The 25,569-nt window shown below is 42.5% G+C and overlaps 1 protein-coding gene across 1 annotated transcript; it reads left to right on the forward strand.

Annotated features, from left to right (window-relative positions):
- The first annotated feature begins 6,486 nt into the window (after positions 1–6,486).
- On the forward strand, positions 6,487–19,073 carry LOC121551453 (monocarboxylate transporter 7-like). The gene is made up of 6 exons (XM_041864121.1): positions 6,487–6,876; positions 13,024–13,286; positions 14,203–14,346; positions 15,370–15,498; positions 17,373–18,302; positions 18,535–19,073. Exons 2-6 carry the CDS (start codon positions 13,040–13,042, stop codon positions 18,858–18,860), a joined length of 1,776 nt encoding a protein of 591 aa, XP_041720055.1. The 5' UTR covers positions 6,487–6,876; positions 13,024–13,039; the 3' UTR covers positions 18,861–19,073.
- The last annotated feature ends 6,496 nt before the right edge of the window (positions 19,074–25,569 follow it).

Genomic DNA, 25,569 nt, shown 5'->3' on the forward strand with positions numbered 1-25,569 from the left:
TCTTCGGGACTGGATTACATCTATTTACCTCCTTGAGGTAAGAGAGGAAACAGTACCGTTAAATATCTGCTTCGTTTCTTCGGGACTGGATTAAATCTATTTACCTCCTTGAGGTAAGAGAGGAAACAGTACCGTTAAATATCTGCTTCGTTTCTTCGGGACTGGATTAAATCTATTTACCTCCTTGAGGTAAGAGAGGAAACAGTACCGTTAAATATCTGCTTCGTTTCTTCGGGACTGGATTAAAGGTAAGAGAGGAAACAGCCCCAAACTGTAAAGAACGTGATGCAGGTGTATGTACCACAGAGACTTGACCCTGGATTATGCCACATGGCACCCTATTCCCTGTAGTGCACTACTTTTGCCTGGAGCCCTATGGACCCTGGTCAAAAGTAGTGCACTACATAGGGAATAGGGTGCCATTTGGGACAAAGCCATGACCTTAAAGTCTCGTACTTAATAAGTAAAGATCTGATATGCAAATGATTTGCCAGCCAGGCTTGACCACCCCACAAGATGTCTCTTTGGACTGCTGCCATGTCATCATCAAGCCAGTTATCATGGATGGACAGCTGAATGTATATAGACCTAGAATTGCAAGGTTAGGGATACTCTCACATTTCCACTGGGGATTTACCCCGGTCCTTGACTTAAAATACTTTTGTGTTTTGACCTCCACGGCCCGGCTCCAAAGACTCACTGGGCCATGACCTGCTTTGACTTGGGGCCAACGGGGGGGCAATGGGACTTTGCAAGTTTATTCCTTCCTGCTCACACCACGTCCTTAGGCTCGTACCACGTCCTTAGGCTCGTACCACGTCCTTAGGCTCGTACCACGTCCTTAGGCTCGTACCACGTCCTTAGGCTCGTACCACGTCCTTAGGCTCGTACCACGTCCTTAGGCTCGTACCACGTCCTTAGTGTCAACCTGGGTGATAGAAACACACTGCCCTAAAAACCAACACTAGAGCTAACATAATCACTGGAGTGACTCTAATGCTCCTATGGAAAAAAGCTATTGGATGCCCAGGTATAGGGTTAAAAGTAGCCTTGGACGCCCAGGCTTTCTTTACCGAAGGTGGGGTGAAGGCCTGGGACAGTGGCTAGGTTAAAGGTAGAGCCAGCAATATGACGTACACTGTTAAAAATGAAGTGCTTTGTAACACCAAAACACCAACTTGAAGGAGACCAAACCTTAACTCTGCTGGAGTATTGAAACACATCATCCTGAGATGTTTTGAAACATGACATGAAAACAGTATTTTGGTGTTTCAAATCCTGTCTAGTTCAGAATTAGATCCCTTCTCTTTTGGTGTTTCAAATCCTGTCTAGTTCAGAATTAGATCCCTTCTCTTTTGGTGTTTCAAATCCTGTCTAGTTCAGAATTAGATCCCTTCTCTTTTGGTGTTTCAAATCCTGTCTAGTTCAGAATTAGATCCCTTCTCTTTTGGTGTTTCAAATCCTGTCTAGTTCAGAATTAGATCCCTTCTCTTTTGGTGTTGTTTCCTTACTCTAAAGCTTCTAAACACTTTGATGGTGTTTCCTGTCTAGTGTAGAATTAGATACCTTCTTCTGGAGGATTTTAATTGATTTATGTATCTGATCATTTGCCAGTTTAAATCCATTTTTGGCAGGTATTGTTGAGCACAGTGCTCAATCCACCAACAGCAACTGCAAGTTTTACAGCAAGCATCGCAGGATAGCGTATTTGCGTCTACCATTAAAAGTTAGAAATGTAGGAATGGGTTGTCTCATCATTGAACGTAATTTTGCCTGAAGGTTTTGATATCCGTTCATCATGATCCATTACAACTCATGGCACAACAAGCTGCTTAATACTCATATATTTTTATTTCTTCAAACATGCATACAACATTGTGTAAAAAAAATCATAAAGTCTAAACATTTTGAATTACCCACAATCCTCTAAAAACAGAACCAGGTGGCAAGGAGATTAAAACCAGACTTCTATCACTAAATGTTCTCTATATAAAATATATATATATATATCCTCATATAAAATATATATATATATATATCCTCATATAAAATATATATATATCCTCATATAAAATATATATATAACCTCATATAAAATATATATATATCCTCATATAAAATATATATATATCCTCATATAAAATATATATATATCCTCATATAAAATATATATATATATATATCCTCATATAAAATATATATATATCCTCATATAAAATATATATATAACCTCATATAAAATATATATATATCCTCATTTAAATATACTTACATTTTGAGAAACATTAAGTTGGATTTATTCTAAAAACAAATGTTGGTCAAATGAAATTAACAAATCACTGAAAAGACTTGCATTCATTTTTATAAAGCACATGTTGGTTGTTTATTGAGTACATTTCAATTCACCCCAGAAATGTTTTTTTAAAGTGTGGCTGTGTGGTTGATTGTGTAAAATTCCAGTGAAATGTACCAATTCTCCCTTCTGCCTGTCCCACTTTCACTCCTTCTCTGTCTCCTCCTGTTTCTAGTCTGTCTAAATAAAGCAATGAAAAAACGATATTGTCCATTGGCTCTTATCAACAATCAATATTTAGACTATAATCCATTTGAATTTCTTAACCATTTGATTGTATGAGAGACACAGTCTGCAAAAAATATTTTTTTGTGTGTGTTTTGATGCTGCCTTTTACATGCACTGAAAACCCCAAAACCAGTTTTCACAACACACTCTTAAAAACAACAATATTCAGATTGAAGAACCACTTTGGGTGTTTAAAACAATTCAGAGTACTTCTATACACTTTCTGTGTATCATAACACTTACATTGGGGTTACATTCAAACACCCTCCAAACACCAGGGCCCCTATCCAAACACCAGGGCCCCTATCCAAACACCAGGGCCCCTATCCAAACACCAGGGCCCCTATCCAAACACCAGGGCCCCTATCCAAACACCAGGGCCCCTATCCAAACACCAGGGCCCCTATCCAAACACCAGGGCCCCTATCCACAAAGCGTCTCAGAGTAGAAACTGGGTCTTAAGTGCAGAGAATAGACACGTTTTACTCCAACTCTTATGGTTAAAAATAAAAGCTATGCATGAAGCCTCTTTAGTCATAAGAGTCCACTATAGTCGACAGATATTTAGGACACCTCATGAACTGTCCTAACTAGTTAAAAGTTACCAGCAGGTGTCTTGGTTATAGAAAAATGCAGCGAGTCAGTGGTTCCTGCGCCACATGCAATTCCCTGGAAGTTGTTAAAATAATGTTTTGATGTTTCTGTTTTGATATGATCAATCTATAAATCAGCTAGACCTACATGCAACAGTAGGCCTTATCTTTTGCGCTTTTGACGATTATTTCACCAGGCCTATTTCACATGACATGCCTAAATATATACTTACAACCACGAGGCTAATAAATAAACACGTTTTTCTTTCGATTATTTAATTACCTACATCATGTTATTTCAATGTATCTCTTTGGAGCGCAACATCACGTTGTTAAAAAATATGTCTAAATTGGACATGCATATAAATTGGGCAATTGAAAGCATCTAGGGCTTATGTAAACTTTGATTGTGTTCGATGAAAATGATAGGGCTTCAATTGCAACGTTGTATGCAACATTATCCGCAAGTGACTTAATTGATGCCTACTGTGCCAAAGCGATTTAAGAGTTGTTAAACCGGGGAGAGACGAGTGTGTTGATATAACGGTATTATCAAAATTCCGCTTTTAACAACCATCAGAATTGTAAAAATAAATAAAAAATAAAGGTTATGCATGCCAACATATTAGGCAATAATTAAGAGTAGGCAAAGCGATCTTGTCAGGCGAAAATTATATAAAACGTTTTACCATTACAACATTTGATGTACAGTTACCTTCACTGTCCTTGTCTGAAGCGTGCTGGCGATGCCTCATCGCGATTGGTTATCCCGCATCATTTGCAACAATGTCAATGAGCGTCATCACTATCTTTCCTTTGCGGTACCTCAAACTGTCTTGACTACCAGCTGAGATCAACTTTTGAAAATGTATTTTACTCATGGCTCAAAGTTTGTCTGGGCAGTGTCTTAACATCTTCCTTAAACCTACTATGAGCTGTCTTAAAACAGGTTTTACATTATTGCGCAAAATAGTATGTAGCATCATCTAGATATGTGTGCAATAAAAGTTAAACATTCACCTTCTGCTACCATTTCTGTCAACCCGTTTACGCATACAGTTTACGCAAACGTTCGATAAATCCAACGTATGCACCACACAGAACGCACTACAACTGCTGCAACGCAATGCTGCAAGGCAAACGCAGCATCCATTGGTAATGAATGTACTGCTGGTGTATCAAAACGCAATTGCCCAGTCGGTGTGTTCGAAGCGTTAACAAGATTCCTAGGACTTTGTCTGAGATTCTTTGTAGATAGGGGCCCATTTTTTGTCATTTAGCAGACGCTCTTATCCAGAGGGACTTACAGTTAGTGAGTGCATACATTACTATTTTTTCATACTAGCCCCCCGTGGGAATCGAACCCACAACCATGGCGTTGCGCCATGCTCAACCAATTGAGCTACATCCCTGCCGGCCATTCCCTCCCCTACCCTGGACGACGCTGGGCCAATTGTTTCGCGGCCGGCTACGACAGAGCCTGGATTCGAACCAGGATCTCTAGTGGCACAGCCTTAGACCACTGCGCCACTCGGGAGACTGGTTAGATTAACTATTTTTCATGGTTTCATTACCCAATCATGGTGTTTCGAGTCTTTCTATTTTTACAGTGTAGATGTACAAAGTGAAATCATAGTGGGTGAATTTCTGCAACAACTAAGAGCGTTGAAGCGAGAGGCTGTTTTGGTCCCATAGCTACCGCGCTGCAAGAGAATGAAGCGAACCCGCGCAGATGCTGTATGACTGTGATTGTGAAGTCTTGCATCTTGTTCATCGCAATATCAGCGGTGCTGCTCGTGCAACGTCATTTCGCTGACTCTACTTGGTAAGGGAGGCAATGAGGAGGTCAGACGAAACAAGTGCATTTATCACTTTCAAATTCTTGCTTAAGATGTCTATTAAAAAGTATACATTCTATAAACATTTAACAAGACCTGTATGTTCCCACCAGACCCTACTCATTCCTGGTATATGACGCCATTGCTAATACTGACTCAAATCACACAATCAATAGTCTATTTACAGTAATAATTAAATAATATTTTTTTTATTTAGCAGACGCTCTTATCCAGAGCGACTTACAGGAGCAATTAGGGTTAAGTGCCTTGCTCAAGGGCACATCGACAGATTTTTCACCTAGTCGGCTCGGGGATTAGAACCAGCGACCTTTCGGTTACTGGCACAACGCTCTTACCCACTAAGCTACCTGCCGCCCCATACAGAGTACAGTACAGAGGACATAGTCTATTTAATGTGAGGATTCCCACATTAAATACAGTAGGCTTGCAATAAACCTAGCCTAGAACTAGGCTATAGGCTACATCATGTACTAACGCTTTTAGCAATATTCTATAATCTAGCCTTGTCATCTGAAGACAAGACAAAGGTCGTCACTAGTTACCACAACCACGTTATAAACCCCGCCTATTTCTACAATGTATCTTCTTAAAATCAGATTTTACACCTAACCTTAATCTTAACCCTAACCTTAACCATACTGCTAACCTTATGCCTAACCCTAACCTTAAATTAAGACCAAAAATGGCTGTGGTAACTAGTGACAACACAAGAATAGGGTCTCTAATCTCTAACACTGGGGCGGGGCCTATGAAGACCCACTACCATACATTCACACAGAATGAAACATATATGCCATTTAGCAGACGCTTTTATCCAAAGCGATTTACAGTCATGTGTGAAGCAGGTGGCTTGATGGAGCATTACCCTCATTCTTGGCTATTTCATATCAGTTTCTGGGCCAAACCGCAAAACATCGGTTAGATAAGGATGTTATTGCGATATGAAATGTTGTATAAGTGACTGGTGTTGGCTCAGAACTGGAATAAACCTGTTCCACCCAGACAGTGAGGCTCTATCCGCATGTGCGTTCGTGGTAGGCTATTTCATCAGGCTGCTCTCCAAAGAGCGCGCTCTCGACAAAACCTGGAGAGAAGGCTACGTCACTGCAGTGAAGGAGCTACCAAAACAGTCAAAGGCTACGAGTAAAACATATAATAAAAATACATATAACCGCTATTTATTCATTTGCCTAAAATGTAAAGGGAATGTGTGCGTGTTACTCTGGTTTTCTTTTTATTCATAAAATAATAAGAGAGAGATGGAGATAATTTATTTTTATTCTTCCAGTAGGCTACTTTTCTCCACGTAGGCCTACAGACTACTTCACAGATATAATGGCATTGAAGTGTGACAACGCTCAGTGTCATGGAAGCATAAAACAGGGTTGCGCGCTCTTGAGAAAAAGGCTACAGCAGGATTTGCGCGCCCCCGCTTGAAGACCGGCTCGAGCCGGTAGGGTATAAAGAGCTGCCAGAACAGTGTGGAAAGAAGGAAACGGTTGATTTACTGAACAGAAGCCACATATGTGTTTTAGGCCTACAAGAAAGAGAGGACATATACAGTAACCAGGGAAACATAATAAGCTATGATTCTCCTTGTGGATCGGACAAGAGGACATTTTTATATCAGGCTTAAAAATATGTTGCTTTAGTCCAGAACATCTAATCGTCTGGTCGGAAGCGGAAGAGACAGAGCTGGTAGACTAACGTTATAGGGAGAACATAGAAATAACAGACCGGTAAACTAGCTGCTCATTTTGCAATTAAAACCTGTCCATTATATTCGACAGTCGACTATTCTGTGTCGATCACTTTTCCGACTAGACTGATCGTCGCTCTGTTGGTAAGTGTTTTTTATTATTATTATTATATTTCAACTCAGTCAGCTGCTAAGCAAGCTGTGATGCTCACTGCTTAGTGTAGATCTAAGACCAGGGCGTTGCTTAGTGATGGTTTACCAGTAGGAGCGTAGGGGTTTCTAACGCAGGGCGTCTGCGATTATTTTATATATATTTTTAAATATATATATTTTGGGGGACTTTTTTTATGTGAGAAATAATTACTTCATGAATATCGCTAGCTGCAACAGAATACCATTGTGGATACCATTTGTATCTCTTTGCGTCCAGTATGAAGGAAGTTCGACGTGGTTTTATAAGCCAATTCTAACTACCGTTAGCACAATGACTGGAAGACTACAGGAACATTTAGCATGCTAGCTGTTCCTGTTCATCTGACTCTGTGGAGGTAAATAAAGTGCTTCATTGGCAAAATCTCGAACTATGCCTTTAATATGGAGGAAATTACAGTAATTGGAGCTCATTACAGGGTTTTTTCTGTATATTAAATCCTTAGGTGGGTCATCCAAGATAGAAAACATGCAGAAAAGATATTGAACTAATATATACATGTTTAAATAATACCATCTTTGAGAACTAACAATCAAATAAAAGCTAGACAGTCAGGGAGAACAGAACGTTCCAAATATTTGTTATAACGTTTGAGCAGAGGAACAAACCATTAGCCATGGCGAAATGCATAGAATTGCAGGAAATTATATTTTAAACTGCAAAATGTTCTCGACACCGCCAAGACACCTTTCTACGTAATAGACTATGTTAGAGTTTACTCTTCCTCTTCCAATGAACTGTGGGGAGGTCAACATAATGAAACTCTACCAAATCTATTCATTTAAAAATGTTGATTACTTCTACTTGCCAGTATCATTCACCTGATGATAAGACAAGACATTTTTTTTGTTTGTTGCTAACATATGTAGCTCAGTCGGTAGAGCATGGCGCTTGCTGCGCCAGGGTTGTGGGTTCGATTCCCACAGGGGGCCAGTATGAAAAAAGTATGAAATGTATGCACTCACTACTGTAAGTCGCTCTGGATAAGAGCGTCTGCTAAATGAGTAAAATGTAACATGTATGGGGGTCCCTGGGTCTGGGTCGCCGGTTTGCCTGGGAGGGGGTCCCTGGGCAAGAACAATTTGAAAAACCCTGGCCTCGGCTAGTAGAGAAAGCATGTAGTAATCTAAAATTCTCTCAAGAGTTAGCTGGGGTCTTACAATAACGCATTGGCACAGTGTTTCACCAAAGAGAGTATGGTGTCACATTCAGGACCTAGCTAGATCTCTGCAATGCTGAAAAGACGAACCGCAGATCAGATCCGGTCCTGTAGCTGGAGATGACACCATCCTTCCAGCCAGTAGACTATAGTCAGCACAGCACTGCACTGCGCTATGTGCCCATAGAGAAGTCCAAGTTCACTGTTCAGAGATGGAAGAGAGTGGAAACAGAGTTGCACCTAAGAGGGTCTATAATGTTGTTACATTGTATCAAGTTCAGTGGAACGTGGACCATCACATGTTAGCAGCCCAAGTAACATTGTAGAGGAGACAGGGTTCGAATTATGAAGGGTTTGCCTTCCACATGGGCTCGTTTCAGGCATATTGGTAATTATGTATATTTATTTTTAATGCATCTGGATCACGTAACTAACTACAGATTTGTGTGCTATAGATTAGAATAGTGGTATTTCCTCCAAATCAAGTAGATGTTATTGTCATGCAGTTGTGATAACAGTGGAGATCACCCATAAACAGAGTTTCTCAACTCAATGATAAACACACACACACACACACACACACTATCTGTTGTGATAAGAGTGACAGGCAGAGCCAGTGAGCCATATAAAGTAGACGTGTAACTGTTACATCATCAGTTGACGGTTCATTCTGTTCCCCGGTAACAACACACCTAAGAGGCGGCAGTCTAGACCTGAGAGAGAAGGAGTAGGCTCAAGCTAAGGGGCGTGGCCACTGCAGATGGCCTGAGAGAAGGCGTGGTATGTTGTTAGGTAGCTACAGTGTTGTATTGTGTATGTGGGCGTATATGTGTCAGGGTTCCGTTAGCCGGTAATTGCCGGCTTTTGGCCAATAAAAAAAATGGAAAGCCGATAAATAAAATAGTTGCTGGCCAAATTGACAGAGAGAAAAAACCCCAATCCCATTGCAAAATAATGCTTTTTATTCATTGATGGAAATGTCAGTCGATGTAAATACATATGACCGTCATGCTTATCGGTCTATAGGTTAATTTGCACAATTTTGTGGAATTAAATTGGTGTGTGTGTATTTTCGTTAGTCGTCATGTGTCTTATTTATCACAGCTGCACAGCATACAGAGCTTATTTTGAGCGGAATATCACTTGTCAGACAGAGCGACAGCTGCTGCTACAGCTCCTCTGCTGTGGAGTAAAACGTGCTTTTATAAGCCCAGTGATCGCGCAACAATTCTAAATGCAATCGCGTGTTAAAAACAGTTTTGATGGCCATGATTAAAAAGAGTTACTACTGTTTTTATCTCTCAACTGGTAATTAAACCTGCCTCCCATTCAAGTGCATAGGAAACGGTAGGCAGGCTATTTTTTTATTTATTGATCCAATTTACATTTATGTCATTTAGCTGACGCTCTTATCCAGAGCGACTTCCAATTAGTGAGTGCCTACATTTTTCATACTGGCCCCCCGTCACCCACCACGTTGCATTGTGAGCTGTATATGAAGACATACAGTGCCTTCGGAAAGTACTCAGACCTCTTGACTTTTTCCACATTTTGTTACGTTACAGCCTTATTCTAAAATGGATTAAATAAAATACAAATCCTCACTAATCTACACACAATACCCCATAATGACAAAGTGAAAACAGGTTTTTAGAATATTTTGCAAATGTACTAAAACCTAAAAACAGAAGTACCTTATTTACATAAGTATTCAGACCCTTTGCTATGAGACTTGAAATTGAGCTCAGGTGCATCCTGTTTCCATTGATCATCCTTGAGACGCTTCTACAACTTGATTGGAGTCCACCTGTGGTAAATTAAATTGATTGGACATGATTTGGAAAGGCACACACCTGCCTATATAAGATCCCACAGTTGCTCAGCTCCATATAAAACAGTTAGTCTATGAACCAGCCACATATAAAACAGTCAGTCTATGAACCAGCCCCATATAAAACAGTCAGTTTATGAACCAGCCCCATATAAAACAGTCAGTCTATGAACCAGCCCCATATAAAACAGTCAGTCTATGAACCAGCCCCATATAAAACAGTCAGTTTATGAACCAGCCCCATATAAAACAGTCAGTCTATGAACCAGTCCCATATAAAATAGTCAGTCTATGAACCAGTCCCATATAAAACAGTCAGTCTATGAACCAGCTCCATATTAAACAGTTTATGAACCAGCGCCATATAAAACAGTCAGTCTATGAACCAGCCCCATATAAAACAGTCAGTCTATGAACCAGCTCCATATAAAACAGTCAGTCTATGAACCAGTCCCATATAAAACAGTCTATGGATGGCATATCGCTGCAGAATGCTGTGATAGCCATGCTGGTTAAGCGTGCATTGAATTCTAAATAAATCACAGACAGTGTCACCAGCAAAGTACCCCCACACCATCACACCTCCTCCTCCATGCTTTACGGTGGGAACTACACATGCAGAGATCATCCGTTCACCCACACCGTGTCTCACAAAGACACGGCGGTTTGAACCAAAAATCTCAAATTTGGACTCCAGACCAAACTACAAATGTCCATTGCTCGTGTTTCTTGGCCCAAGCAGGTCTCTTCTTCTTATTGGTGTCCTTTAGTAGTGGTTTCTTTGAACAGTTGATGTTGAGATGTGTCTGTTACTTGAACTCTGTGAAGCGTTTATTTGGGCTGCAATTTCTGAGGCTGGTAACTCTAATGAACTTATCCTCTGCAGCAGAGGTAACTATGGGTCTTCCATTCCTGTGGCGGTCCTCATGAGTGCCAGTTTCATCATAGCGCTTGATGGTTTTTGCGACTGCACTTGAAGAAACTTTCAAAGTTCTTAAAATGTTGCGTATTGACTGACCTTCATGTCTCAAAGTAATGATGGACTGTCGTTTCTATTTGCTTATTTGAGCTGTTCTTGCCATAATATGGACTTAGTCTTTTACCAAATAGGGCTATTTTTTTTATTTAACCTTTATTTAACTAGGCAAGTCAGTAAAGAACAAAAGGGTGGCTATTTGAAGAATCTCAAATATAAAATATATTTTGATTTGTGTAACACTTTTTTGGTTACTACATGATTCCATATGTGTTATTTCATAGTTTTGATGTCTTCACTATTATTCTAGAATGTAAAAAATAGTACAAATAAAGAAAAACCCTTGAATCAGTAGGTGTTCTAAAACTTTTGACTGGTACTGTACATACATACATACATGCATACATACATACATACATACATACATACATATATACATACATACATACATACATACAGTGCCTTTGGAAAGTATTCAGACACCTTGACTTTTTCCACATTTTGTTACGTTACAGCCTTATTCTAAAATGGATTAAGTAAAACAGTTTCCTCAGCAATCTACACACAATACCCCATAAGGACAAACCGAAAACAGGTTTTTAGAAATGTTTGCTAATTTATTATAAACAAAAAACAGAAATACTTTATTTACATAAGTATTCAGACCCTTTGCTATGAGACTCGAAATTGAGCTCAGGTGCATTCTGTTTCCATTGATCATCCTTGAAATGTTTCTACAACTTGATTGTAGTCAACCTGTGGTATATATATATATATAAGGTCCCACAATTGACAGTGCATGTCAGAGCAAAAACCAAGCCATGAGGTCGAAGGAATTGTCCGTAGAGCTCAGAGACAGGATTGTGTCGAGGCAGAGATCTGGGGAAGGGTACCAAAACATTTCTGCAGCATTGAAGGTCCCCAAGAACACAGTGGCCTCCATCATTCTTAAATGGACGAATTTTGGAACCACCAAGACTCTTCCTAGAGCTGGTCGCCCGGACAAACTGAGCAATCGGGGGAGAAGGGCCTTTGTCAGGGAGCTGATCAAGAACCCGATGGTCATTCTGACAGAGCTCTAGAGTTCCTCTGTGGAGGTGGGAGAACCTTCCAGAAGGACAACCATCTTTGCAGCACTCCACCAATTAGGCCTTTATGGTAGAGTGGCCAGACGGAAGCCACTCCTCAGTAAAAGGCACATGACAGCCCACTTGGAGTTTGCCAAAAGGCACCTAAAGACTCTCAGACCATGAGAAACAAGATTCTCTGGTCTGATGAAACCAAGATTGAACTCTTTGGCCTGAATGCTAAGCGTCACGTCTGGAGGAAACCTGGCACCATCCCTACAGTGAAGCATGGTGGTGGCAGCATCATGCTGTGGGGATGTTTTTCAGCGGCAGGGACTAGTCAGGATCGAGGGAAAGATGAACGGAGCAAAGTACAGAGTGATCCTTGATGAAAACCTGCTCCAGAGCGCTCAGGACCTAAGACTGGGGCGAAGGTTTACCTTCCAACAGGACAACAACCCTAAGCACACAGCCAAGACATCGCAGGAGTGGCTTTGGGACAACTCTCTGAACTGAATGTCCTTGAGTGGCCCAGCCAGAGCCCAGACTTGAACACGATGGAGAGACCTGAAAATAGCTGTGCAGCGACGCTCCCCATCCAATCTGACAGAGCTTGAGAGGATCTGCAGAGAAAAATGGGAGAAACTCCCCAAATAGAGGTGTGCCAAGCTTGTAGTGTCACACCCAAAAAGACTCGAGGCTGTAATCACTGCCAAAGGTTCTTCAGCAAAGTACTGAGTAAAGGGTCTGAATACTGATGTAAATGTGATATTTCAGTTTTTATTTATTTATACATTTGCAAAAAAATCCAAAAACCTGTTTTTGCTTTGTCATTACGGGGTATTGTGTGTAGATTGATGAGGGGAAAAAACAATTTAATCTATTTTAGAATAAGGCTGTAACGTAACAAAATGTGGAAAAAGTCAAGGGGTCTGAATACTTTCCGAATGCACACACACACATACACACATACATACATACGTACCGGTATCTTTTTTGCGTCTGTGTGTCTAACCCTCTACTCGTCTCTCTCTCCGTCTCTCCCAGGTGCTGAGACCCAGCCATGCGGGGGTTAAAGTCAGCAGTGCGGGGGCCCGGGGGGTGCGGGGGTCCATGTGTGTACGAGGCGGTGCCAGACGGGGGCTGGGGCTGGGCGGTGGCAGTGGCCTTCTTCTTCGTTGAGGTGTTTACCTTCGGGACCATCAAGTCTCTGGGAGTGTTCCTCCAGGACCTCATGACAGAGTTTGGAGAGAGCAACAGCAGAGTATCCTGGGTCATCGCAATCTGCATCTTCATCCTTACATTCACAGGTGGGTCAGAGAGAGCATCTTCATCCTTACATTCACAGGTGGGTCAGAGAGAGCATCTTCATCCTTACATTCACAGGTGGGTCAGAGAGAGCATCTTCATCCTTACATTCACAGGTGGGTCAGAGAGAGCATCTTCATCCTTACATTCACAGGTGGGTCAGAGAGAGCATCTTCATCCTTACATTCACAGGTGGGTCATAGAGAGCATCTTCATCTTTCTTCACAGGTGGGTCATAGAGAGCATCTTCATCTTTCTTCACAGGTGGGTGAGAGAGAGCATCTTCATCTTTCTTCACAGGTGGGTCATAGAGAGCATCTTCATCTTTCTTCACAGGTGGGTCAGAGAGAGCATCTTCATCTTTCTTCACAGGTGGGTCATAGAGAGCATCTTCATCTTTCTTCACAGGTGGGTCATAGAGAGCATCTTCATCTTTCTTCACAGGTGGGTCAGAGAGAGCATCTTCATCTTTCTTCACAGGTGGGTCAGAGAGAGCATCTTCATCTTTCTTCACAGGCCAGTAAAGCTATGTGAACAGTATTTGGACACATAATCTGTCCTACTCACTGAACCCCCTGTGTGTCAATCAACTACTTCATTAAATAGTGTATAAGGTAAATGAAAAACATGTCTGTACTCTGTAGTAAAACTAACGGTCCTCTCTCTCTCTCTCTCTCTCTCTCTCTCTCTCTCTCTCTCTCTCTCTCTCTCTCTCTCTCTCTCTCTCTCTCTCTCTCTCTCTCTCTCTCTCTCTCTCTCTCTCTCTCTCTCTCTCTCTCTCTCTCTCTCTCTCTCTCTCTCTCTCCTCTCTCTCTCTCTCTCCCTCTCTCTCTCTCTCTCTCTCCTCTCTCTCTCCTCTCTCTCCTCTCTCTCTCTCTCTCCTCTTTCCTCTCTCTCCTCTCTCCTCTCTCTCTCCAGCCCCTCTGTCCACAGTGCTCAGTAACCGGTTCGGGTACCGTCCTGTAGTGATGTTGGGGGGTTTTCTGATCAGTGTGGGAACCATCAGCTCTGCCTTCGTCTCCTCCATCTACGAGATGTACGTCACCCTCGGCATCGTCTCGGGTAACTATCTAACCTACTTTACGCACACACACACACACACACACACACACACACACACACACACACACACACACACACACACACACACACACACACACACACCACTACTTCACGCTTCCTGCAATGGTCTATCTTGTGATACATATGTGGAATTCATTAGAAAAACCTTGAACATGTAAGGAGAATAATGATCTTTAGCTTTTACATTCATGCTTACAATTCCAGCTGAAAACATATGAATGAAACAAGGGACTCCTAGCAGTGCATGAGGCTGACTGATGTCTGTCTCTTTCAGACCTGGCTTATGTTTGTGGGATAAATAGAATAACCTCCAACCCCACTGTCAAAGCTGTATTCAATTCACATCTAAACATATCAATGAAACCTGTGGTATCAATGAGGCCTAAACTCCCCCATCTTGAGTCTGTAGGACAGATTGACACAACAGAAAAGAACAATTCCCAAATTGTCCAAAATAAACCAATATTTCCTTTCAGATCCGATCCAAATAACTTTTCTTTTACAGAACGAAGCACTGCTAGCTGTCCCAGTAAATAACTCGTCACCTTCCTTTAAAACAGACAGCAGCTAACTTAACGACCTCTGTCTTCTTTCTCCTTGTTTTTGTCTTTAACTGCGTCCTCTTTCAGTAGTCGTCATGACAACAAGCCTGAGCGTGACCTGTCAACCCTGACCTCTGACATCAGAGTGACCTGTCAACCCTGATCTCTGACCCATGACCTCTGACCCCTGACCTTGCTGCAGTGCCGGTGGCTGTCACGCCCCTCTGTGTGTCCTCTGCTGGACCAATGATGTGTACATGTCTAAGACATGGATTGAAACGTGAAACCGTCAACAGCATTTTGCACAGTGACTGTATTCACTTTGTAAACTTGATTTGAAATGATCTTGATGAAAAGGTACTCCTGTGATGGTGTTTTAATGTTGTTTGGTTTGATGTCAGTCATGTGATTTCCAGATTGCGTGAACAATAACATCTGTTGTCATTTGTAATGTGTCCAGGTCTGGGGTACTGCCTGGCCTTCCTCCCCACTGTCACCCTGCTGTCTCAGTACTTCAACAGAAGGAGATCCCTGGTCACCGCCCTGGCCTCCTCAGGGGAGTCCTTTGCCATGTTTGCCTTCGCACCAGGTACGTTGCGGTTTCACAGTGTGTACCAAATTGCGCCCTATTCCCTATGTAGTGCACTACTTTTGACCAGGGCCCATATAGGGTGCAGGGTGCTACAGTGAGGGAAAAAAAGTATTTGATCCCCTGCTGATTTTGACAAAGACATGATCAGTCTATAATTTTAATGGTAGGTTTATTTGAACAGTGAGAGACAGAATAACAACAACAAAATCCAGAAAAACGCATGTCAAAAATGTTATAAATTGATTTGCATTTTAATGAGGGAAATAAGTATTTGACCTGTCTGCAAAACATGACTTAGTACTTGGTGGCAAAACCCTTGTTGGCAATCACAGAGGTCAGACGTTTCTTGTAGTTGGCCACCAGGTTTGCACACATCTCAGGAGGGATTTTGTCCCACTCCTCTTTGCAGATCTTCTCCAAGTCATTAAGGTTTCGAGGCTGACGTTTGGCAACTCGAACCTTCAGCTCCCTCCACAGATTTTCTATGGGATTAAGGTCTGGAGACTGGCTAGGCCACTCCAGGACCTTAATGTGCTTCTTCTTGAGCCACTCCTTTGTTGCCTTGGCCGTGTGTTTTGGGTCATTGTCATGCTGGAATACCCATCCACGACCCATTTTCAATGCCCTGGCTGAGGGAAGGAGGTTCTCACCCAAGATTTGACAGTACATGGCCCCGTCCATCTTCCCTTTGATGCGGTGAAGTTGTCCTGTCCCCTTAGCAGAAAAACACCCCCAAAGCATAATGTTTCCACCTCCATGTTTGACGGTGGGGATGGTGTTCTTGGGGTCATAGGCAGCATTCCTCCTCCTCCAAACACGGCGAGTTGAGTTGATGCCAAAGAGCTCGATTTTGGTCTCATCTGACCACAACACTTTCACCCAGTTCTCCTCTGAATCATTCAGATGTTCGTTGGCAAACTTCAGATGGGCTTGTATATGTGCTTTCTTGAGCAGGGGGACCTTGCGGGTGCTGCAGGATTTCAGTCCTTCACGGCGTAGTGTGTTACCAATTGTTTTCTTGGTGACTATGGTCCCAGCTGCCTTGAGATGATTGACAAGATCCTCCCGTGTAGTTCTGGGCTGATACCTCACCGTTCTCATGATCATTGCAACTCCACGAGGTGAGATCTTGCATGAAGCCCCAGGCCGAGGGAGATTGACAGTTCTTTTGCGTTTCTTCCATTTTCGAATAATCGCACCAACTGTTGTCACCTTCTCACCTAGCTGCTTAGCGATGGTCTTGTAACCCATTCCAGCCTTGTGTAGGTCTACAATCTTGGCCCTGACATCCTTGGAGAGCTCTTTGGTCTTGGCCATGGTGGAGAGTTTGGAATCTGATTGATTGCTTCTGTGGACAGGTGTCTTTTATACAGGTAACAAGCTGAGATTAGGAGCACTCCCTTTAAGAGTGTGCTCCTAATCTCAGCTCGTTACCTGTATAAAAGACACCTGGGAGGCAGAAATCTTTCTGATTGACAGGGGGTCAAATACTTATTTCCCTCATTAAAATGAAAATCAATTTATAACATTTTTGACATGCTATTTTCTGGATTTTTGTTGTTGTTATTCTGTCTCTCACTGTTCAAATAAACCTACCATTAAAATTATAGACTGATAATTTCTTTGTCAGTGGGCAAACGTACAAAATCAGCAGGGGATCAAATACTTTTTTCCCTCACTGTATCTAGGGAATATGGTGCCATTTCAGACGCAGACTAATGAATCTCAAAAGGCAGATATTGTGTCTGGTACTGTTCTAAAAGTAAAACATTGTGGAGGAGCGTAAAAAAACATGAGTTTTAAACGTTTCTAACAGTCATTTGAAAGTGGAAGGAGATTTAAAACCACATATCTCCTCTTCTCCTCTGCAGCCTTCATGGCCTTGAAGGAGGTCATCGGCTGGCGCCACTGCCTCATCGTCATCGGCATCATGCAGACCTCCGTGATTGGCTGCGGCGCTCTGCTTCGACCAATCATCATCAGGCCTAACCAGGAAGTGTCATTGGAGTTGTCCAATAAGAGGAAGCTGTCCGTTAAGCTGCAGACGGTCTACGAGCTGGAGAATGAGGATACCCAGACCAACGTTAGCTCCGGGGAGTCTGAGGAGTCAGGGGATTCTGGGGTCACCTCTCTGTCCGCCTCCAGTGCTGACATCCGGGCCACCACAGCCACACAGGACCCCTCTGAGACCTGGGCCCTCATGGAGGACCAAGGGGAGAAGAACCAGGGGGGACAGGCAACCCTTGGAACCCCACTGAAGCAGCTGGAGGCTGGGGAGAAAGAGCAGGGTGAGCTGGGTCCCCTGGTCCAACCCGCCAGACCTAAACTCCTAGACTTCTCGGTGTTAAAAGATGGAGCGTTCATCTGCTACTCTCTGTTCGGCCTCTTCGCCACGCTGGGGTTCTTCGCCCCTTCGCTTTACATCATAGAGCTCAGTAAGAGCCGTGGCGTCCACACCGAAAAGGCTGCCTACATGCTCTCCGTAATGGCGGTGTCTGAGGTCTGCGGGCGCCTGTCCATCGGGGTCATTTTAAACAAGGTGCGGATGCGTAAGACCCAGGTGCTTCTGGGATGTGTAGTTCTGCTGTGTCTGGTGCTGTTAGCCTTCACCCTGGTGACTGAGTTCTGGGGCCTGGCAGCCTGCTGCTGTCTCTATGGCTTCCTGATGGGCACTGTGGGCTCTACACACATCCCCATGCTGGCAGAGGACGACGTGGTGGGCATAGAGAGGATGCCCTCGTCCGTGGGGGTCTATGTGTGTATACAGAGCTTTGCTGGGCTGGCCGGACCACCGCTGGGAGGTAAGAGACTCTAGCTGATTTACTCTGTCTGGATCTTAGTCTTCACTTTGTAGCTCTCTCTCTCTCTCTCTCTCTCTCTCTCTCTCTCTCTCTCTCATTGTCTGTCTGTAACCCTCTCTCTTGAACTGATCTAGAAGGTTTTGATTGCTACTGCGCCAACCTGATGATCTTGAAGGGTCTTGCCAGATCTTTAGGTGTCTCTGACGTTGCCTCCTGTGTGTTTTTCCCCCAGGCCTGTTGGTGGATATGACCCAGAACTACGGCTCAGCCTTCTACTCCTGTGCTGTGGGAATGGGCCTGGGCGCCATCTTCCTCGCCATGGTGGGACCAGCCAAGTCCGGCCTCTGCCACCGCGGGAAGACGAGAAAACAGGAGGAGGAGAAAGAAGGAGAGGAGGAGGAGAGGAGAGGAGGAGAGGAGGAGGAGAGGAGAGGAGGAGAGGAGGAGGAGGAGAAGGTTTCTCAGGACAGTGGATCAACAGATTATCTAGACGTTGATGTGGTTATGGAGACCAGTCCGGCTAAATGGTCCCTAAAACAGGAGACCAACGCGGTCTGAACATGGTTGAATAGCTAAGACAGAACCACAACCGGGTCTCCTTTGGAAAACAAGTATTCTGAACTCAATGGGACTACCTGGTTAAATAAAGGTTAAATAAATAAAAATACTTGACATTGTTTTGCCGACCAGCGCCAAACTGACCGACCAAGGAGGACCTTGACCACTAGATACTCACAGGTGGTTAAAATGGAGAAGAAACGCCAAACAAAGTAGCAAATAGAAAACACACACTGTCAACATGTTACTGAGAGACTGGGTGCTGGACAAACACCTCTGTGCTACAGAATGTACACACACACAGCTTTGACCTGTTTGCCCTCTCAGATGTCATACGCATACACTTGCATTGCAGCGGAAAACTGTCTTAGGTGGATTCCTAATGACCAAGTCTCTCTCCTCAGAGAGTCAACCAAACTACATGCATGGCTGAGACACAGGCTTTTACCATTATTACTGCTCTGTCAGTAGTTATAACCATGATGTGACCTCTCTGTAAATAGTTATAACCATGATATGACCTCTCTGTTCATAGTTATAACCATGATATGACCTCTCTGTTCATAGTTATAACCATGATATGACCTCTCTGTTCATAGTTATAACCATGATGGTGCAGACATTTTTGGGTACCCTTCCCCAGATCTTTGCCTTGACACAATCCTGTCTCTGAGCTCTACGGACAATTCCTTCGACCTCATGGCTTGGTTTTTGCTCTGACATGCACTGTCAACTGTGGGACCTTATATAGACAGGTGTGTGCCTTTCCAAATCATGTCCAATCAATTGAATTTACCACAGGTGGACTCCAATCAATTTGTAGAAACATCTCAAGGATGATCAATGGAAACAGGATGCACCTGAGCTCAATTTCGAGTCTCATGGCAAAGGGTCTGAATACTTATGTAAATAAGTATGTAAATAAGTATACCTGGGGCGGCAGGTAGCTTAGTGGTTAAGAGCGTTGTGCCAGTAACCGAAAGGTCACTGGTTCTAATCCCCGAGCCGACTAGGTGAAAAATCTGTCGATGTGCCCTTGAGCAAGGCACTTAACCCTAATTGCTCCTGTAAGTCGCTCTGGATAAGAGCGTCTGCTAAATGACTAAAATGTAAATGTAAAAAATTATGTGATCTCTCTGTTCACATTTATAACCATGATGTGACCTCTCTGTTCATAGTTATAACAATGATGTGACCTCTGTTCATAGTTATAACCATGATGTGATCTCTCTGTTCACAGTTATAACCATGATATGACCTCTCTGTTCATAGTTATAACCATGATGTGACCTCTCTGTTCATAGTTATAACCATGATGTAACCTCTCTGTTCATAGTTATAACCATGATATGACCTCTCTGTTCATAGTTATAACCATGATATGACCTCTCTGTTCATAGTTATAACCATGATATGACCTCTCTGTTCAGTTGTAACCATGATATGACCTCTCTGTCTTTATATTGATTACTATTATTATGGTTGTATCTGAATGACAGTACTGTTATCCCAACACAATACTACCACAGTATTCTACACAGCCTGTTATCCCAACACAATACTACCACAGTATTATACACAGCCTGTTATCCCAACACAATACTACCACAGTATTCTACACAGCCTGTTATCCCAACACAATACTACCACAGTATTCTACACAGCCTGTTATCCCAACACAATACTACCACAGTATTCTACACAGCCTGTTATCCCAACACAATACTACCACAGTATTCTACACAGCCTGTTATCCCAACACAATACTACCACAGTATTCTACACAGCCTGTTATCCCAACACAATACTACCACAGTATTCTACACAGCCTGTTATCCCAACACAATACTACCACAGTATTCTACACAGCCTGTTATCCCAACACAATACTACCACAGTATTCTACACAGCCTGTTATCCCAACACAATACTACCACAGTATTCTACACAGCCTGTTATCCCAACACAATACTACCACAGTATTCTACACAGCCTGTTATCCCAACACAATACTACCACAGTATTCTACACAGCCTGTTATCCCAACACAATACTACCACAGTATTCTACACAGCCTGTTATCCCAACACAATACTACCACAGTATTCTACACAGCCTGTTATCCCAACACAATACTACCACAGTATTCTACACAGCCTGTTATCCCAACACAATACTACCACAGTATTCTACACAGCCTGTTATCCCAACACAATACTACCACAGTATTATACACAGCCTGTTATCCCAACACAATACTACCACAGTATTATACACAGCCTGTTATCCCAACACAATACTACCACAGTATTATACACAGCCTGTTATCCCAACACAATACTACCACAGTATTCTACACAGCCTGTTATCCCAACACAATACTACCACAGTATTCTACACAGCCTGTTATCCCAACACAATACTACCACAGTATTCTACACAGCCTGTTATCCCAACACAATACTACCACAGTATTATACACAGCCTGTTATCCCAACACAATACTACCACAGTATTATACACAGCCTGTTATCCCAACACAATACTACCACAGTATTCTACACAGCCTGTTATCCCAACACAATACTACCACAGTATTATACACAGCCTGTTATCCCAACACAATACTACCACAGTATTCTACACAGCCTGTTATCCCAACACAATACTACCACAGTATTATACACAGCCTGTGTTGTTTTTCTCAACAGTCTACTTCATGTACCTATGTAATGTATAAATGTAATATACATTTACCAAATAAGGCTATAGGTGAAACTAAGATTTATGGATCACAGTGTGAATTACTAGCCGTTTCAATTCTGTGGATCACTACTTTACCTGTCAATCAATCAAACAAACAATCAAAGCTTTTATTTATATTGTGTTAACTTTTTTAAATTATAAATGCATTTGACGAAGTGCTTGAAGCCAAAACTTCCTAGGTAGGTAGTGGTGGAGATTTGACTACAAAAGAGTTGATTCCTCGACTCCTTCATCGTCGACTCCAAAACATCCTGGAGTCTTTCACCACTACATCGATCTTCCTCAGACTGGCCAAGATGCCCTACTCAAAGACCACCTCGAACACCAGATAGCAGATCAATGACTATGACTTCTGCTGTTATAAACACATTTATCAGTTAACTATATTTATTATTATTGATTTTTTAAAAACTTTTGAGTTGCATCTTTCTTCTTTATTTTTTTATTTTTTAATGGAGAGAAATGTAAAGCCGGTCTATGCTGTAACACTCACTGCTGATCATGTTTTTCAATTGATTAAATGTATTTTGTTTATAACAAATGAACATTTGAACACGTGTCCATGTATTCATTCTATTGAGGGAGGGAGGCATACAGTGTATTTGGAAAGTATTCAGACCCCTTGACTTTTTCCACATTTTGTCACGTTACAGCCATATTCTAAAATTTATTAAATTGTTTTTTCCCTCATCAATCTACACACACTACCCCATAATGACAAAGCAAAAACAGGTTTTGAGAAATGTGTGTACATTTATAAATTAAAACAAACAGAAATATTACATTTACATAAGTATTCAGACCCTTTACGCAGTACTTTGTTGAAGCACCTTTGGCAGCGATTACAGCATCAAGTATTTTTAGGTATGACACTACAAGCTTGGCACACCTGTATTTGGGGAGTTTCTCCCATTCTTCTCTGCAGATCCTCTCAAGCTCTGTCAGGTTGGATGGGGAGCGTCGCTGCACAGCTATTTTCAGGTCTCTCCAGAGATGTTTGATTGGGTTCAAGTCCGGGCTCCGGCTGGGCCACTCAAGGACATTCAGAGACTTATCCCGAAGCCACTCCTGCGTTGTCTTGGCTGTGTGCTTAGGGTCGTTGTCCTGTTGGAAGGTGAACCTTCACCCCAGTCTGAGGTCCTAAATGCTCTGGAGCAGGTTTTCATCAAGGATCTCTCTGTACTTTTCTCCGTTCATCTTTCCCTCGATCCTGATTAGTCTCTCAGTCCCTACCGCTGAAAAACATCCCCACAGCATGATGCTGCCACCACCATGCTTCACCGTATGGATGGCGCCAGGTTTCCTCTAGATGTGACGCTTGGCATTCAGGCCAAAGAGTTCAATCATGGTTTCATCAGACCAGAGAATCTTGTTTCTCATGGTCTGAGAGTAATTTAGGTGCCTTTTGGCAAACTCCAAGTGGGCTGTCATGTGCCTTTTACTGAGGAGTGGCTTCCGTCTGGCCACTCTACCATAAAGGCCTAATTGGTGGAGTGCTGCAAAGATGGTTGTCCTTCTGGAAGGTTCTCCCACCTCCACAGAGGAACTCTAGAGCTCTGTCAGAATGACCATCGGGTTCTTGGTCAGCTCCCTGACAAAGGCCCTTCTCCCCCGATTGCTCAGTTTGTCCAGGCGGCCAGCTCTAGGAAGAGTCTTGGTGGTTCCAAACTTCGTCCATTTAAGAATGATGGAGGCCACTGTGTTCCTGGGGACCTTCAATGCTGCAGAAATTTTTTGGTACCCTTCCCCAGATCTGTGCCTCGACACAATCCTGTCTTGGAGCCCTACGGACAATTCCTTCGACCTCATGGCTTGGTTCTTGCTCTGACATGCACTGTCAACTGTGGGACCTTATATAGACAGGTGTGTGCCTTTCCAAATCATGTCCAATCAATTTAATTTACCACAGTGGACTCCAACCAAGTTGTAGAAACATCTCAAGGATGATCAATGGAAACAGGATGTACCGGAGCTCAATTTTGAGTCTCATAGCAAAGGGTCTGAATATTTCAGCTTTTTATTTAATACGTTTGCAAAAAATCTACAAACCTCTTTTCGCTTTGTCTTTATGGGGTATTGTGTGTAGACTGATGAGGAACATTTTTAATTGAATCTATTTTAGAATAAGGCTGTAACGTAACAAAATGTGGAAAAGGGGAAGGGGTCTGAATACTTTCTGAATGCACTGTACATACTTACTGGACTAGAGAAAGACATTGAGATAGCGAAAGTGATTTGAATTGAATTGAGAGGTCATTAATCATCAACATCAACACTGACACACACACACATTAACCTTCAGCTTCACCCATATGGCACACACTCATACACACACTCACACTCAATTTAATTAAATTCAAATCAAAGGTCTTTATTGGCATGGGAAACATAAGTTAACATTGCCAAAGCAAGTGAAGTAGATAGTAAACAAAAGTGAAATAAACAATAAATATTAACAGTAAACATTACACTCAGAAGTTCCAAAAGAATAAAGACATTTCAAATGTCATATCATGTCTATATACAGTGTTGGAATGATGTGCAAATAGTTAAAGTACAAAAGGGAAAATAAATCAACATAAATATAGGTTGTATTTACAATGGTGTTTGTTCTTCACTGGTTGCCGTTTTCTTGTGGCAACAGGTCACACATCTTGCTGCTGTGATGGCGTTCTCTCCCGATCACCCTCTGACCCTCTCTCTCCTACAGTTGTCTACTGTACTGCGATAACTCCTGTGTTACACTGCTCCCTAGCGTCTCCTCAGTAACATTACATCCTGACGTTGACCTATATGAGGCTTTGTTGCCTTGGTAACATTAGTTCCCATCACAGTGCTAAGCAAAGCAGCTCTTCCTGTCCCACATTGATGACATGTAGGTGAGTACTGTAGCTCAGCTGGTAGAGCACGGCGCTTGTAACGCCAAGGTAGTGGGTTCGATCCCCGGGACCACCCATACACCAAAAAATGTATGCACGCATGACTGTAAGTCGCTTTGGATAAAAGCGTCTGCTAAATGGCATATATTATTATTATTACGGTAGGAGTGCCGATCTAAGGATCAGGTCCTCCCTGTCCATAATACTTTTATTCGTTAAAAGACTAAACTGATCATAGATCAGCACTCCAGGATAAGACACTTGATACATATGGCCACCATAAGAGTGATAAACCCATATCGGTGTCAGTCTCCTAGCAGTACAAATACAGTACATCGCTTTGTGTGTAAGATGTACAAGAAGTGCAAAACCCACAAGTAGAAGAACTACAAAACCCACAACCATCATATTGTATTTGTATGAGCTTTCTACAAACGCTGCAAAATGCAGGGATGTGATTGGCCACATAGACAATCAGGTACAACAGTCCAGAGGCTAAATGCCAAGACACAGACAGTGTTAAATTACATTCCTGATCATTAGGTCTGAAAGCCAAGAATTCCTGATTAGTCAGGAAAAATCCCATCTCTGGTTGACTAGTGTGCGTCCAAAATGGCACCATAATCCCTATATAGTGCACTACTTTTGACCAGAGTCCTATGGGCCCTGATCAAAAGTAGTGCACCATATAGGGATTAGGGTGCCATTTGGGATTTAGATTATTTAAAGAATGGGGAAATAATCCACCAACAACAAAACACCCCTCAGTTGACTAGAACTCCCCTCTCCAATCTCCCTTCCACTGTACCCGCTCCTGTTCAGTAGACAACAAACTGAAGAAAAAACACTGAAACAGGGACCTGAACTTGTCCAATAAGAAATGCCTGTGTTCTTGTTCGGCTGCAAAGCGTTTTGCCACGGTGTGCACTAATGAACACGACCCTGCCGATGCTGATCTGGCTTTATCCTATTTAAATACTTGGACCAAACAATCCACAGCAGTGAGGTAGAAATTATACAAATCCCTGATTAGCAAAGTACTGAAGGAATAACTGGACTATGGA

This window comes from Coregonus clupeaformis, chromosome 35, assembly GCF_020615455.1.
Source record: "Coregonus clupeaformis isolate EN_2021a chromosome 35, ASM2061545v1, whole genome shotgun sequence".
In the NCBI taxonomy this organism is placed as follows: Eukaryota; Metazoa; Chordata; class Actinopteri; order Salmoniformes; family Salmonidae; genus Coregonus; species Coregonus clupeaformis.

Bases quoted from the DNA above. Each gene is read 5' to 3' on its own strand.
- LOC121551453 (XM_041864121.1), top strand. From the start codon at position 13,040: ATGCGGGGGTTAAAGTCAGCAGTGCGGGGGCCCGGGGGGTGCGGGGGT. The intron at 15,499-17,372 runs GTACGTTGCGGT...TCTCCTCTGCAG, and splicing joins CATGTTTGCCTTCGCACCAG to CCTTCATGGCCTTGAAGGAG. The intron at 18,303-18,534 runs GTAAGAGACTCT...TTTTTCCCCCAG, and splicing joins GGCCGGACCACCGCTGGGAG to GCCTGTTGGTGGATATGACC.